Source organism: Toxorhynchites rutilus, chromosome 1 (genome assembly GCF_029784135.1).
Source record: "Toxorhynchites rutilus septentrionalis strain SRP chromosome 1, ASM2978413v1, whole genome shotgun sequence".
Classification (NCBI taxonomy): Eukaryota; Metazoa; Arthropoda; class Insecta; order Diptera; family Culicidae; genus Toxorhynchites; species Toxorhynchites rutilus.
In genome coordinates this window covers 72972999-72990807 of record NC_073744.1, presented here as the reverse complement: position 1 = coordinate 72990807, position 17809 = coordinate 72972999, and the positions used below count along the sequence as shown (strand labels likewise).

The 17809-nt window shown below is 36.0% G+C and overlaps 1 protein-coding gene across 26 annotated transcripts in view; it reads left to right on the top strand.

Annotated features, from left to right (window-relative positions):
• The window catches only part of LOC129762995 (calcium-activated potassium channel slowpoke), a 196156-nt gene that overhangs the window by 30565 nt on the left and 147782 nt on the right, over positions 1–17809 (top strand). For all 26 annotated transcript variants that reach the window (XM_055761676.1, XM_055761691.1, XM_055761681.1 and 23 more), the window contains exons 3-5: positions 6994–7152; positions 7213–7324; positions 7392–7543. In XM_055761676.1, the coding sequence (XP_055617651.1) occupies positions 6994–7152; positions 7213–7324; positions 7392–7543 (423 nt within the window). The remainder of the gene's footprint in view (positions 1–6993; positions 7153–7212; positions 7325–7391; positions 7544–17809) is intronic.

Genomic DNA, 17809 nt, shown 5'->3' with positions numbered 1-17809 from the left:
AAAGCTTTCGTTTTCGAAACTTTGATTTTACACCCCGGTATAGAAATGAAAGACGTAGTCCTACGTCAAAATGCTATCATTCATCATAATCGAGCGCACCTGCTCAACAAATGGATCTAATGCTGCTCGTTACCGAAAACAATGCGAATTGAACCATGTTATGCTTTAAAAATGATTCGAATATCGGAAATGGCAACAAAAAATTATTTTTCTTCAAGACAATTCTTAGTCACACCGAGCAAGACCAGCCGGGGAAACGGTTAAGCTACTCAATTGGGATCAACTACAGGCACTACAGGCACTACAGACACATTGGGGAATCTCTGGCCATCAGGCAAAAAATGAAAATTGCCTCAGCTGTTTCGTAATATTTTTCCTATCTTGCTGTACTATTCAAGTGCCTAAATCCCAAATACTATAAAATCTGTTTTTATGGCTTTTCAAAGACTGGTATACTGACGTTTTTCTGACATTTTTTTTTTGAAAAAGTACATAACTTTGAAATGCTCTGCAGCTTCAATGATAGCTTGGATGTTTGTGATGCCAGCGGAAAAGCTTTTCGAAAAACTCTACAAAGCAAATCTCTTTCATTAAATATTGTAAAATTTTATCATATTATTTTTGTAGAAATCCAGCTTAAAAGTTTTGTTGTCGCAATTTTTTAGGTAAAAGCATAAGCTTTCAAATGAACACTGTCCACTGTAGCGCAAACTGCGCGAATTATCGTTTTAGTGAGAAAAGCGATTGCAATGTTTTTTTGAAATTTTATCTCTGATTTAATTGAATCAAACCCATAAATATCCATTGATGAAAATTTTTGTGTCACAGTGATCTGTAGAGTATAAAATATAAATTTGGGCTAAACTGCTATGCTTGTAAGGTTACAATATCGTTGTTAAACATGAATTTGAATCCTTCATGTTCATGTTACAAATCGGTTGGGATTCAAGCACCATAAAAAAATCAGGATAGAACAAATCGGTATTTCAGCCCAGCAATACTAATCAATGGAATTTTCACATTTAGGAAAGCTTCAAAACTAGAATGGGTTTCATCATTGACAAACCAAAGCCTGGATGTTCTGGTAACAGCAATGATGGCAATACCGCTCGTAGACGTTTAGTGAATCCCGAAACAGGTTCCGACTTCTAAATATTCTTATAGAAATTCAATGCTCCAAAAAAAAATTACGATTAGTGTATCGACACAGCAAAATGTTACGATGATATGTACTCTTTATACTATATGACTACTGCTATGTACACAATTTCACTTCATGGCTATAGAATTATTCAAAGCGCAGTATTATTTATAGAAAGAATGACCAGAGAGGCTCAAGAGAAAAGTGATAAAATAATTAAATGTGTTCATGAACATTTCACTCGTAAAAATAGTCGAGAAATACTAATCATAATATTGTCAATCACATTATCTCCACATATTCAATAGTAGACCCTTTTTTTGAAAAGGAGAATAGTAGTTGTAAAAAAACTTCCAGATGAAGTTTTGTGTTTATTGAAGAAAACAATTGTTGAGTCAGGAAAAGATGACGATGAATCTGATGACAGTTATGAAGAAAAAGTGGAAGAAGATGATGATGATTATTTTAATTTGTAACCTGAAGAAAATCTTTAATATTTAAAACAGAATTTGTCGTTGTTTGTTTGATTTGAGGTGTTGTCTATAAACTACGTGATTTTTTTTGAATAGGGAGGACGCCCGTGAGATTGCTTGTGATTAAAAAATCATCTTCTATCTATAAGGTAAATGATTTTTAATTGTGCGGTCGAAAATATGATCATGTTTGTCCCCATTTTTGAATGCTCTAATTCGGCGCACCTCTGTCAAATCAGGTATTCAAATGTTTCAAAACATATAAATAAAATTGTCTTTTTCATGATTTTCAGTAGTTTCATAGTATACTTTAAAGGATTCACATGTTTTAAAGGATTATAGAATCCACCTTCTATTGGTGTCAAAGTGCCCCTCATTTGAGCTAACTTTTATTCAATCACCAGATGATTATTTGGTACGTATTCAGACTTTTTTTTGGATTATAACACTTTCAAATATTGTAAACATCATGCTTGCTCACTTATTATATCAGATTTACATAACTAAACCATTAAATTAATGCATTTCGATGACCTTAGTTCTGATCATGAGTTGTCCAATTCACTAATGTTGTTTTGTCCACATGGTTTCTATGGCAACCGCTTGGCGCGCTGCAGTTTTTTTATGGTGTCCTTTGGGGATAGCAGAAATAAAGTTTCTCTGTGTTGAGTGTGTTGAGGTGAACACTTTTAAAATGTCCAAAAAGTTTCTGAAGAAAGCCTAAATTATGAATGGATCAATATGATGACAGTAAACTCTAGCAATGAGAAATGCAACATCCACTTGAAAATAATTTTTTTTTATTCAAAACTGGTGATTTCTAAACCGGACAAACCGTGATCAGTTTTGGACAAACCATGATCATAATTTCTCTTTGATGAAAAATGTTGAAAACATAAAAATTGGAATAATTTCAACGCCTTATGGCAGTATTAGCAACTAGAGACATGGGCTTTTCAACAAATCCAAACCCGTATTGATTATATGTGATTTTCGTGAAGAAAAATCGATTTGCATTTACTAGTTGCGTGAAAACACCTTAAATCGGACAAACCAAGATCATTAACCATATATATAAAAATTTCGTGTAACGATGTTCGTGGTCGAACTCCTCCGAACTTAAAAGAAATTTATCGGAATTTTTCTTCCTATTTTTTTTTAATAAATCTGGCTTCAAGAATACATAGAATCCCAAATGTTCACCCCCAAACTCTATTTTTAAACGGTTTAATATTTTGTGTAAACATGGTTCAAATAAATTAACCGTCGTTTATTTTTCAAACAAAACTAATTTGCCTAGAGCCAGACACATCGCCACTGAGCTTGAAGCCTTACTGAATTAGCACAATGAATTTTAGAAATTCTTCAAATCACACATGCTCGAATTGCAAGGTGACAGTCTCGCTATGGTCATCAATTCTAATAGAACACCAGCTGGAGAGCACGTGTGTAAATCCAATGCACATATTGTTGAAAGGCTTTGCTGGAATCATTCCTCGAGAAATTGTGTTTCGAAGAAAAACAATAATCTGGGATTCATCATCGATACACACCATTCATACGACGCTCTCCAACTTTTTCTTCAATGGTACTAAGATTCCGAACGTTCTTAATGTTCCTAACGTTTGCCGTCTCAACGTACCAACGTGCCAGGCAAAACGCATGTATTACATTACAACACGTGTGTTTAAAAAAAAGAGGTGTTTAATGAGCTTCACTATAATATAATACGATTTTAAATAAAAATTATAAATAAAAAATATCTCTACCGTATAAAATATGTGTTCTAGGTTTTTTTTTATCCCATTTGTTTATCTATTTAGGCTCATAACAGAGCTGGATTTTTAATCGTGTACTTGTCACATATTTTGTCGTATCTATAATTAACATATTACACAGTTGCCATTTTAGGCGTAAGAGTATTCCTTCTGTTCTTCCATTGTCCAGTTAGACCAGTTAGAGACAGTTGATATGATTATTGTTGTGTTATTAATAGAATAACAGCCCGATGTTTTTTTTACAGAGCAGATCAGTTTGAAGGATGAATCGATCTTATTTCGACCGTGGAGCGATCTCCACCGATGATGATTGTTGCGTGGACCCAGTTATTTTGTAACAACACAAAGATAGTCAATTGGGGCCCTGAGTTTTGATCTCCCGATCGATCACTAGCGAACTAAGCGAACGCGCAACCAATGTGGCTACGAAGACCCCCCTTGTTCTATGAAATAGACTAATACATTCTCTGCAAGGGAGGAAAAATCATGAACGAAAGTTGTGTCTGATAATGATTTTTAATTATGAACAAAGTTTTGGTGGATATGCAAGGAAATTGATAGAAAACAATAAACTATTTTCCAACGGTGCAACGCCATACACGGTCGATATCCACGTAGCATCTAGCCTCAACGGCGTGTAAGTTGTGTCCACTGTCGTCAAATTTGAGGTGACCGGCTCGGTACTGCTACATCATTTCCAGTTTTCCGCACCGTCATTTCCTGTAGCACAAATATCAAACACACTTTCGTTCAAATCGTTCCGTTTGCTTCTGGCGGGTCATCAAAGATGTGTGAGGCAGAGCGTTGTCCTGGTGGAAAACAACACCATTCCTATTGATCATTTCTGGCCGTTTCTGGTCAATCGCTTGCTTCAAACGGTCAAGCTGCTCACAGTAGAGAACCGAGTTGAGGGTCTGGCCATAGTTGAGCAGCTCATAGTGGATGATTCCCTTCCAATCCCACCCAACACGCAGCTAAACCTTCCTGGCCATCAATCCGGGCTTGGCAATGGTTTGGGCCGGCTCACCGCGCTTCGACCACGACTTTTTTCGCTTTAGGTTGTCGTACGTGATCCTTTTTTCATCACCAGTCACCATCTTCTTCCAAAAATGGGTCGAGTTCGTTCCGTTTCAGCAGTGCATCGCAGGCGTTGATTCGGTCTAAAAGATTTTTTTGCGTCAACTCGTGTGGCACCCATACATCCATTTTTTTTTGGAATCCAATCTTCTGCAAATGGTTCCAAACGGTTTCATGGTCTATATCCAGTTCCTGGCCAATCGAGCGAGTGCTCACATGCCGGTCTACTTGGATGATTTCAACAATTTTATCGGTTTCAACGACAATTGGCCTACCAGTACGGGGTGTATCTTCGACAGCCACTACACCAGAACGAAATCGATCAAACCAACGCTGTGCTGTGCTAATCGTTACAGTATCGGGTCCATAAACTACACGAAATTTTTCGGCCGCCTTCGTTGCAGTTTTACCTCGCAGGTAGTAAAAACGTTAAATATGGCGAATTTCTTGCTTGATGGACTCCATCTTTGACGCGCTTTAACTTGAGACTGAAAAGGACAATTACAACACTGTCAAAACAACACTTGTAGCACAGTCTTTAAATAGCCGTATAGTATGACCCGATGCGATAAGTACAACACAAGATATGTTTAAGTGTTGCCATATATTGACAATATACGACATTTCTTTTTCCCCAACCCAATATTTAATCTAAATTCCGCGAAAAGTTTTTCGGCTAATTAGTTAACCCTAAAAGTTGAAAAATGTCAATTTGGGGCATTGCAAAATTGAGTGTACACCTTAAATTTCTCCAAACAAACACCTCCGCAATCACCGCAATCACTTGAACACTATTGAGCGTCTATCGTGGGAAATCAAGAACCGTCTGAAGAATAAATATCCAGGGAACAAAGCCGAACTCAAAACGACGATTAAGCAGATCTGGGAGAGCATTCCGTCTACAGAGACCAGAAATCTTGCCTCGGCGCTTGCAGGCAGTGCTGGATACCAAAGGAGGTCATACCAAATACTAGGGGATTGATTTTTGTTATCTGTTAACATTCCTGAGCTGATTCCAACTATCTTTTTAAGTAAAACTAGAACTGTACACTCAATTTTTCCACGTCTGATTTGAAGATTTTTTGTTTGTTTTTTAAACATGAAGTAGAAATGTGTCCATTTTATTCATTTTTTTCACTACATGAGAGTAAAAGAATCGCTTTTATGATAAATATCAGCCGCCCCGATAAACTCAAAAATGGAAAACCAACACGAGGTGTACACTCTATTTTGCGATTGACTGTATGTGAAAAACCAGCTGTCAAGGCCGAGAGGTACAACGATGGAGAAAACATGATGAAAAAAATTTACGGAAGTGATTTTTTTCATGTCATACCCTAGAAGTACCGATTCAGGAACAAGAGTCATTTAGGGTAAATGATCTTGGTTTGTCCAGTCGAAAATATGATCATGGTTTGCCCACTTTTTTGAATGCTCTAATTCAGCGCTCCTGTGTCAAATAAGGTCTTCGAATGTTTCTAAACATATAAATGAAATTGCCTTTTACATGATTTATAGTAGTTTGATAGTATATTTTTACGAAATCACATGTTTTAAAGGATTATAAAATACACCTTCTATTTGTGTCAATGCGTCCCTCATTCGAGCTAACTTTTAATCGATCACCAGATGATTATTTGGCACGTATTCAGACCTTTTCTGGATTACAACACTTATAAATATTGTAAACATCATGCTTGCTCACCATTTGTATCGGATTTACATAGCTAAACCATTAAATTAACGCATTTTGATGAATTCAATTCTGATCATGAGTTGTCCAATTCACTAATGTTGTTTTGTCCACATGATTTCTATGGCAACCGCTTGGCGCGCTGCAGTTTGTTTATGTTTGTTTATGGTGTGTTTCGCGCATAGCAGAAGTATGGTTTTTCTGTGTTGATTGTGTTGAGGTGAACACTTCTAAAATGCCCAAGAAAAGGCAATATTCTGAAGAAAGCCTAAATTATGAATGAATCAATATGATGACAGTAAACTCAAGCAATGATAAATGCAACATCTAATTGTGAATTCGAATGTTTTCATTCAAAAATGGAGATTTCTAAAACCGGACAAACCATGATCATTTTTTTGGGCAAACCATGATCAGAGGTGGTCAAACCATGATCATAATTCTTCTTTAAGGAAAATCGTTAAAAAACATAAAAATTTGAATCATTTCAACACCTTATGGTAGTATTAGCAACTAGAGACTTGGGGCTTTTCAACAAACCCAAACTCGTATCGATTATGTGTGATTTTCATGAAGAAAAATCGATTTGCATTTACTAGTTGCGTAAAAACACCCCAAATTGGACAAACCAAGATCATTTACCCTATTGCTTTTACAAAAAAATAAATCAACGATCATGAAATGGCAAAATAAATGGATTTTTTCCTGTATGTGAAAAGCATGATTTAAACTTGATTCGTCATTGCTGCCACTGTTAATTTGTAGACCATTTTTCAGTAACACTCTGTGGCTTCTGTATTTTGATATCTCATCTTTACTCTTTACTTTCAGGTTGTACTCGTATTCATCCTTAGCATAGCATCCCTCATTATTTACTTCATCGACGCATCGAACGAAAAAGTCGAACAGTGTGAAAAATGGAGCAACAACATCACTCAGCAAGTTGACCTTGCGTTCAACATATTTTTTATGGTTTACTTTTTTATACGAGTAAGTTCGTCCACATTGATGGATTGACTGTTGACTACTCATTGTTTCCTACCCTTCCAGTTTATAGCGGCGTCTGATAAACTTTGGTTTATGCTAGAGATGTACAGTTTTGTAGATTATTTTACAATACCCCCGTCCTTTGTGTCAATATATTTAGATCGGACATGGATCGGTGAGTCGATGCTCAGCTTTTGCATGTTGCCTAATTTTGTTAATACCAATCTTTTCATCTGTTTTAGGTCTCCGTTTCCTACGAGCGCTACGTCTTATGACTGTCCCGGATATATTACAATATTTGAATATACTTAAAACATCTAGTTCAATACGTTTGGCACAATTAGTATCAATTTTTATATCAGTGTGGTTAACAGCTGCTGGAATTATTCATTTGGTGAGTATTGATGAAGACAATTTTAGTCTCACACAGCTAGACAGACAAACTACAAACAGGACCTCAGTTTCTATGCAAATGATTTAGTTCATATTAGACACATCCTACCTCGGTGGACTATTAAAAAATTTAATTTCCAAAGCTGAAATGCCAAACACTAAGACAGCATAGTGTTTCATTATGCTGTAAAATTATGCCAAACGCCTTGAAAGCTGTCTTTAAGCATATACCAGCCAGTATGTGGTTGGTAAAATATCATGTAATACTACATCTTGACGATTACCGTGTATAATGAGTAAGTAGTGCTGGCGGCTCGTTGTACAATTATGCTAAATTTTGGCATAAATCCTTTCTTCTGGAGTTGTGCTCTTCCTCCCGAAGAAGCACAACTCTTGACGAACCCTAATCATAGCACAGGGGTCAAACATGATTGTGCTGAATTTTAGCATAATTTCGAGAGCTCCATATGCTCCTGCCTATGAATATTGTCAATGGTGGTGAGTATCAACTCAATAAATATTGTTTTTCAACTATTGGTAGCTGATGTATGAATTACTCTTCGGCATAATATTCAGCTTCTTAAAAGCAAATAAAATCATTTGATTTGAATCGAACAAAATTAAACCACCAATTTCCGTTCCGTTTTTTTGTTTCAATTCTCCCAAGCTTCGGTCCAAAGTCGAAGTTTCATTCAAATTTTAAAATTGGACTTTATCGCAAGATTTTGTGTTTGCAACGTTTATGCTAAGTAGTATTACACAGCTCTGGAGCAGCATTATTTGAGTCGATCAATTTGAGTACGAGAATGTATATCAAGCAAGGCGACCATATCACGCATTGATTGATTTCATTTCTAACGCTAGACATTTGTTTCGTTACTACGTTTATTCGCATTCGAGTGCATCCTTTTTCTAGGCAGCTTAGATTGTTATGTTTTTACTCGTATTGTTTCAGTATCAAGTATGCCGTAGCATGACTATAAATGCGCTTCTCATTTCGAATATATATATATATTTTCGGTAAAGTATGCTTCGTATTGATTTAGCAATGATAAGAGAAAGTGTGTTATTGGAGTACTGAATCAGTATAAAGTTTCTTATCTAGTAATGATTGTTTTTGACATTGTACGCTCTGAACAAGATGACATCATGGGACATACATTAGAAACCATTGGGTACGATCTATTGCTGGACCTTTGTTGGGTTTATTGTCTAACTTTTCAGTGTAGTTTCGAATCTTCACATCTGAATCAATACTTCAAAATCATATCTCGAGAATTAGGAGTCCGTTCTAAATAACTCATAACTTTATCCAAAATTTTAGTGATAGGGCTTGTGGGAATAGTTACGGGATATCCTAAAAGTGGACGAAGTAGATATTGGGTGCGGGCAAGGGAACAACTTTACTCATTTGAAAATTTACGAAAAACTCCATAAACTTTTCATGTTTCTTGGAAACCCACGACATCCTTTACAGATAATTTAATATGCTTATCCAGCGTACATACCATGGTTTTTTTGGAATCCATAATGACTTTAGTTATTCATTAACCGTAACCAAAATGACATAGTGTACCCGTGACCGAGTGTTTAGCGTCTCACACTATCATGCCGGGTGTTCGGGTTCGACTCACGTCCTGGCCGGGGGATTTTTCGTCAAAGAAATTTCCTTCGACTTGCACTGTGGTCACGCGTATTCCAGAGCTTGCCCCTCAGGATACATTCAAGGCGTGTTATTTGACTTAAGAAATCTCAACTAAGTATTAATAAATGAACCTAGTTAATGCATACGTTGAGACGGTAAAAGTTCCATAGGGAACGTTAACGCCATTCAAGAAGAAGAACCAAAATGACATTGGTTAACCAAACTTTTTCTTCGGTTCTGTCGAGCATAATTGATTACTGTCTGAAGTATTCTAAACTGGGATATGTGCAAGACATTGCTAGTGGAAAATTCGAAACATGATCATTTTTGGACTAGGAGCTGGTCACTTCATAACTTGAATGTTTCTCTCGGAGTTATCGTGGTTATCTTACATTAATCGTGGCGTTACTAGCTGGAAGATCAAATTTTCATTCATTTCGTGAACCGTAAATGTGCTTAAGACTCTGTCCAACAGCTCCACATAGTTATCCGAATTTGTTCTTGTCGAAATTGTGGCTACTCAATTTTTTTTCTCTTCGCGAAAATCCGATCCATAGCATGAGATTCCTTTTTCAACTTTCAACTTTTAACAACTTTGAAAAACCATAAATCGAAAACGAAAAAAAACTCGTTTCGACATATGTTATGTGAGAAATCCTCAGCTTTCCAGAAAAAATTTAAAAAATATAGTGCCTTTGGTCCCGAGACTATGAAAACAATAAAAAAACAAATACAATCAATAATAACGGGAGCAGAATTTAAATATCTGCAGGTATAGTAGTATTTTTTTTAAAAGACTAGGTGTATGGCTTTAATTTGATATGACGATCATCTGAATCGGTCTAGTAGTTCAAAAGCTATGAATTTGAAAAAAAGTCATTTTTGGAAAAAGGGGAAAAAGTTGATTTTTTGAACAACCCTAAAATGGAAATGGTAACCCTAATGAAAAAATAAAAAAAAAAACGTGTCAAATGTTTTGCGATAAAGAACAAAACTACCAATTTTCACGAAAATCTGAGAACCACTGTATCGGTTTGGCATGGAATGACTGATCAATGAAAAATTCAAATGAATTGGAAGATTTACATGTCAATAATTGGCAACCTTGCCATTTTGGTTGATAACATGGAAAATTCTTTTTGACATAGCTTAGATTCTCCGTATTAATATCCCCCAAAGATTTTCGACAGGATTCAAATCTGGAGCCGGCCGGAGCGAGCCGGCCAGTCCAATTTTTTGGTCCTTGACCCATTACTTAGGTTTCTTGCTGGTCTGGAAAGCGGCATTGCCTTGCTGGAGTGTGATTTTTTTCCGCGATGTCTACGCAAAAACGGTAGTAGAAGATTCCAGAACATGTATATAATCCTTGCAATTAATTTTGAAGGATGTGAGAGCTATCTTGAGTTTTCCGGTTGCACAGAATCCCGCTCAAACCATGCACGAGCCTCTACCAAAGTTCCTGGTTGGAAAGTACTGTTCCTACTTCCGTAAATCACGTCAGTATCCGTTGAAACCATCAGGACCATCCAAATTGAACTTTTCTTCGTCACTGAAGATAATTTAGCAAAGTTAAAAAAAAAAATGCCGTCTTATATTGAAAAACTTTTTGTGATGGTATATGGCAAGAGCTTCATTTAATTTTTTGTTATAATATACCATGTCCTACTGTTGGTTCATGTGAGCTTCGGTAAAACTCAGACGTTTTTCGATATGAGGGATAGTGTAAGATTAGAGCTTAAACCATTTTAGCCCTCTTTGTGTAAGGACATTTTACCAACACTTGACGAATTGTCTCCCGGGAAACATTTAAATCCAAAGATTGGTTTATTTACATCAGCAATTTTGGGGTATTCGAAGATGTTCTGACTATTTTCCGCTCATCCTGGCCAGAGAGCTTCGATTTACATGGCACTCTCTTCTTCTTTCCCTATCCTTGATGATTCGCTAAATAATTTAGCACTTCTAGATGAGATCGTCCAATCCGACGAGCAATCTTTCTTATATCAACATTTTCTAGGTTAAATGCATCGATTTGTCCATTTTCTCTCTCCGTTAAACATTTTTCTTCGGAATTTTCCAGATTCATTTATCAAAACAACTAAAATAACGGAAAATGTAACTGGTCTTATACAAACTTGACACTTGAAAAATACAAAAACTTAGCGTCTAGCGCTTTCACACACACACATATGAAAATCATGCAGTGTATGGTAGTTACCAATACCAATACACTACAAAATAAATTGAAGCGTTGTTTGTTTACAATGACACAAAGCGGCAAGATTATCACCTGGTCATATAGAAGTTGGACAATGTCAATTCAATTCTCAAATGTAAGAAGCTTTCATATGTCGATAATTATGAGCTTTTCGTGTGTGTAATGAAGCTGGTGTAGAACAAATTGAATGTCGCTGAACTGATCGAAATGTTCTGTTATCTTCTTGTTCTCGCAAAAATAAATCGATGAACTTCGATTGTGAGCTTTTCGGATCGGTACTCAATAGAGTTAAATGCATTAAAAACTTTGCTATCCTATTGGATTCTAAGATCACGTTCAGCGAACAGCCTACAAAGAGTGGAGTTCGTCCAGTGTAAATTTGTTCGGTATGCACTATGTCGTCTCCATTGGAATGACCCTCAAAACTTTCCTAGATATGAAGATCGTTGTAAGATCTTGGTATTGGATCGATTATGCGAACGGCGTGATACAGCTAGAGTTCGGTTTGTTAACGATGTCATCCAAGGAAATATCGACTGCTCTGGATTGCTAAGTTACATTAACTGCAACGAGCATGGCTCGGACATTGAATCGCTAGTTTGATAACGTCGATTCTCATATATCACGGAACCGAATGAAAAGTCGTCTCAGGCAATCTCAAATGTGATAATGTTAAGACAATTAGTTAATTAGCTTTATCATTAGGCTCTGTCGATTTTCCATCCGGTTCGAGCGTACTTTGGAGTGAGGTTGGTTTTCTGGCCTTTTTCATGTAAACCAGATGTCCGGATCCTCAAGGAAACTGATAAATACGCATTTTCATTGCGATCACGTCAAGTCCCTGCTTTATTCCCGCGGTACTAAGCATTCCTCTGTTTCCGATTTGTATGATGCGGCTCCGATATCGGTTTGAAGCTTTTAAGTTGCCTACTTCATGATGTCATAATGTTCGCTTTTTTTCAAAATAATCGAAGTTATGGATTGTTCTTATATTATAAATTTGGTAATACAATTCATTTATATAGCAGATATTTTGGGATATACACTTCTCACACAAAGTTTGCTCGCAACTTCCATTTTTATTAAAGACAATCTGTGGATACCAAACCACAGTTTGTATTTTGATGGAAATAATTCTTGGTAACCCTGCATTGTATGCAACAAAAATAGCTGGAAACGTTCTCCTCCATCGATTTTTTGACTATCTTTCGGTTGTTCAATCCGATGTCATTCAACTCGAGAATAAATAGCCGTTTCATTCAAGACAATGGTACTCATACTTTTACAGTCGCATAGTCGTAAAATGTGTGAATTTGTTATTGAGATTTCAGTTCATAAGATTTTTGCACAAAAAACTCATAGGAGGGTTGTGTCCGAGACACGACCGCATAGTTGACGTAGGATTACGTTAGGCTATCTGTTGCATGCTGATTTTGGATGCTTGAAAATCTTATAAAATCATCATGAAATTACTGAGCATTAATTGTGTGTAAAATATGTTTATTTTTATTTTTTTATTTTACAAAGACAACAGGCTATACATGGATGCCCTAATGCTTCATAACTACTACTACTACTTATAATACTACCACTACAAACTACAACTATGTAAATATATACTACTGTAACTAATCAAGTTAATTAATGGTAATGGTAATGAATTAGAGAGACTTTAAACTCTGAGAGTTCATTCGTCTCTATTAATTAAGAGCAATAGAATACATTTTCTTGAGGGACGAACGAGACAGATGGAAATCGAAACAGACACTACAACGGTTAAATACGCAGCACATGCTAGATATACAGTGTCGGACAATAGAATAGGACCACAGCTCCATCCAAAACAGAAAGTGACAAAACTTTGGGAAAAAAATTCCATTTAAGTGCATCAAACCATTTACAAATTGTAAATTCCATTCTTCGAAGAAATTAAAATCATCCGTAGTTAAACCAATTGTCCTTTATTTAAAAATGCGTTTTAAGCATACTTACTGACTAAAATAACGCGACATAAAATAGGACCGCTTTAGAATTCATGGTAAAAAAAATTTAAAAAAAAGGAAATTCATACCGTGATCGATTTGCAGGGTTAGTACTTGGTGGTATAACCCTTATTACGCATCACTTCTCGCACCCGGTTCGGCATCGACTTCACCAGCTTTTGGCACGTTCTCAGCGGGATAGCGTACCACACCGCCTGGATTCTCTCCCACAGCTGCTGCTTGTATTTTGATGTACACCTTACGTTTAACTATTTCCCATAGGTTCTCTATGGATTTTTTTTTCTCAAAGTTTTGTGCCCTTTCTGTTTTGGATTGAGCTGTGGTCCTATTCTATTGTCCGACACTGTAGGTTCATTATACCCGTAATTTGTTTGGGTTGATGGGATGTATAAATAGTTCTGAGATCGTAAATTACGGCGATTTATATTGAAATTAATCAACCAAAGGAGCTCAGGACAATCGATGTTCGACAAAATCAAGTCGGAGGTAAATAGGGCCTTGGCAGCGTTCCTGCGTGAAGCTAATGAGTCCAGTCCAATCAATTTGCAGCGATCCTCGTATCTAGGTAGGTTTATTGGATCATTCCACGGTAAATTGCGCAAGGCGAAACGAACGAATTTTCGCTGTATCGACTCAATTCGCTGAACATTATTCTGGTAATACAGTGACCAAACCACGCATGCATATTCAAGGATCGACGCTTTAGATACGATGTAGGATATATGGTCTCGAAAGGTTAATTTACAATCCAACATAATCCCGAGGTTTTTGATTGTGTTGACACGGTTAAGTAAAACACCATGCAGCTTATATCCGAAGCTTATTGACGAACGCTTGCGTGAGAATGAAATGACTGAACATTTTGAAGGGTTTAAAAATATCCTTTTGGTTACACACCATTGGGCGAATATGTCTAATTGCTGTTGTAAAAACTCAGCTTCTTCGATGCAGTTCACTGGGAGGAACAATTTAAAGTCATCCGCATATGAAAGTTTTAGACACTTGAGGCTAAAATTTACATCGTTAAGGTACAACAGAAATATGTATGTACCCAGGTGACTGCCTTGAGGAACACCTGATGTTACGTGAAAAGACGTAGATATAGTGTCTCCTAATTTCACTGACATTTCGCGATCAGTGAGGTATGAATGAAGCCACTTCAAAAAAGAACCGTTGAATCCAAGACGATGGAGCTTAGCTATTGCAATGTCGTGGTTGATTAAAACAAATGCTGCAGAAAAATCCTTCAACCGTACCCACTTTCGTTAATGAGTCACGCTTTTCATTACTATCTGTTACAGTGTAATAGTGTTCAACAGATCGTGAGGCGAGGCTTTCCAACGCCCAGCATATTATTACAATTGATATGCCCATGTTTTGGATCGAAGATCGTTTGAACGATCCTCGATCGATGATAATCTGGAATTCCATGGATTTCCTGTATCATGGATAGATCAAAATACACAGAGGATTTGATGCAGTCAGGGAAACAAACACGGTTGGGAATAAACGAAGAAGAATCAACCTGCATGGATATTAATTCATGGTATTAGCTCATGAACCCAGAGAAAAAAATTGATCGATCGGCTGCACAAAATTTGCGACCACCAACGGCTTCATAACCTTACACCGGATGAGGAGTCGAAGAGATAATAAATTGTAGCGAAATCTCGAGACTCGTGGTGTTTGTTGGGGGCATACATCCCAACGCAATACGGATACAAAGGTATTGAATGTGCTCGAGTTTAACACGTTCGTCGCCCAGTCACCCAATCATAGGTGGCACTCTCCTCGTTCAAATTGAACAAGATTTTCAAACCAAATTCGATCGAATTGGCACCTAAATATACATTTATAACATATTATGTTGAAAAATCATAAAATCAAAACTTGTTTGAAAAAAGAATTTTTTTCACTCGGTCATTTTCAATCCTAAAAGTTGATTTTTGGAAAAAATACTTTTCTTCTTGAGATAACTGTATATCTCGACGTGTCATGCAATTTTAAGACATTTTTCATAAAAAAATAAATTTTAAACCCCGATTTTTGCTACGTATTCCGAAAAAAACCCAGTCCAAGAGTGTCGATTTTTGACAATAAAAAAAATTCGAGATGACCGATTTACTTTACTTCCCTTTGGGTGATTTTTCGATTCTCAAAAACTCAAACTTTGGCCGCTTTGCGCTACTCTCCCTTTTAGTCCGATTGAGCTGAGATTTTGCACAGGGTGTTTTTTCGAGGTAATGAACATTTGGTATACACAGTTGAAGCTTTGGTTTTGCTGGTTGAAAGAAAATATTTCATTTGAAATGTGCTGCAAAAATCGAATGAATGATTGAAAATATTGGGCAATCAGCAAAAAAAATCATTCGAGATTGTATTGAAGCTGTTTGGCTGTGTCTCCAATGGTCCAGGCAGTGCATTTAAGTGGAAATTAGCATCTAGAGCTCAGTTATTCTCTAGAAACTGTCTTTGACAAAGTTGTTACATATGATAAAACGCTCATTTTGATGTTGTCAAAAATAGGGTGACCAAAATTTTCGATGAAAAAAAATATCTAACTTTCTTATTTTTATAGATAGAGGTAAATATGGTTAGACAATGTTTTGGCCCCAGGTTATTTTAAGCAAATTTGTAGAACAACGTTTTTTTCTAGCTCTTGAAATAACCGATATAGCGCTTTTTTCTAAGTTGCATTAGGGTCTCCATGAAAAAAACTTTTTATATTTCCAATTTTAAATGCAAACTGTATTCAGAACACTTTTAGAGCTTACTAAGAAGTATATTTTGCAATGCAGAACTTGTCAATATCTCAATTCTACTCAAAATTATTGATATTTCTATCCAAAAAATACGCTCTCTTCATTCACTTGTCATTCTTTTTGGGGCAAACATAAAAAATGTTTGTTGACGGCATTTGAAAGAACATACTTCACTCTACATAATTTAGGATTTCCGAAACTATGTTCTTTTCTTGTATTTGAGTAAATTAAAATTGAAATCACGAGTTTTTGGGTGAAAAAGCATCAATAAGTAGGATTGTAGTAGGATTAAAATATTGACAGGTTCTGCATCGCAAATTTATTGTCATGATAAGCTCTAAACGTCGTTTGAAGACAATTTTGTTGTAAAATTAGAAATATAAAAGTAAGAGAAAAAAACCGTTCTTTCATGGTCACCCTAATTAAACTTCGAATAAAAAGCGCTATATCGGATATTTCAAGAGATACAATAAAACTTTGTTCTACAAAGTTGCTTAAAATAACTGAGGCTACAACATTTTCAAACTATATTTACCTCTAGCTATAAAGATAAGAAAGTTAGATTTTGTATTTCATCGAAAATTCTGGTCACCCTATTTTTGACGACTAAAAATGAGCGTCCTATCCTTTGTAACAACTTTATCGAAGACAGTTTTCGTTTAGAGAATGAAGATCTTCCATAAAGTTGATTTCAGCGCTTTCGTTTTTTGCAATGCAGGACTTGTCAATATCTTAATCCTACTTAATCCAAAAACTCATGTTTTCAATTTTAGTTCACTCAAAAACAAAAAATAACATAGTCTTGGAAATCCCACATTATGTAGAGTGAAGTATGTTCTTTCAAATGCCGTTAACAAACATTTTTTATGTTTGCCCCAAAATGAATGACAAGCTAATGAAGAGAGCTTATCTTTTGGAAAGAAATATCAATAACTTTGAGTACAATCGAGATATTGACAAGTTCTGCATCGCACAATATTTGTCTTAGTAAGCTCTAAAACTGTTCTGAAGACAGTTTTTATTTAATATTTGAAATATAGAAGTTAGAGCAAAAAGAAACCTTTTTTCATGGTGACCCTAACGCAAATTAGAAAAAAATAGTTATATCGGTTATTTCAAGAGATAGAAAAAAAACTTTGTTCTAAAAAGTTTCCTTAAATAACTGGGGCTATAACATTGTGGAACTATGTTTATCTCTATCTCTAAAGATAAGAAAGTTAGATTTTTTATTTCATCGTAAATTTTGGTCACCCTATTTTTGACAACATCTAAATGAGCGCTCTATCATGTGTAACAACTTTGTCAAAGACAGTTTTTGTCTAGAGAATAACTGCCGAGCTCTAAATGCTAATTTCCATTTCAATGCACCTCCTGGACCATTGTGCATTTTCGCGACCTGTAAGTTTTCGCGGATCAACAAAATCCTATGTTATATCAGATTATCTATTACTCCTTTCATAGTTTGAAGGCCAGCAACAGTGCAAGGTGAAGAGCAACCTCAACAGAACCAACATAACCTCAACAAGTCGCTGAGAACTTCCAAGAACTTTTTTTTAAGCAACTGCAAGACTCCAATTATCATTTAAAGAAACAACAAGGACAACAATCGATATATCCGAAGGTCTCTCGCCTTCTAACC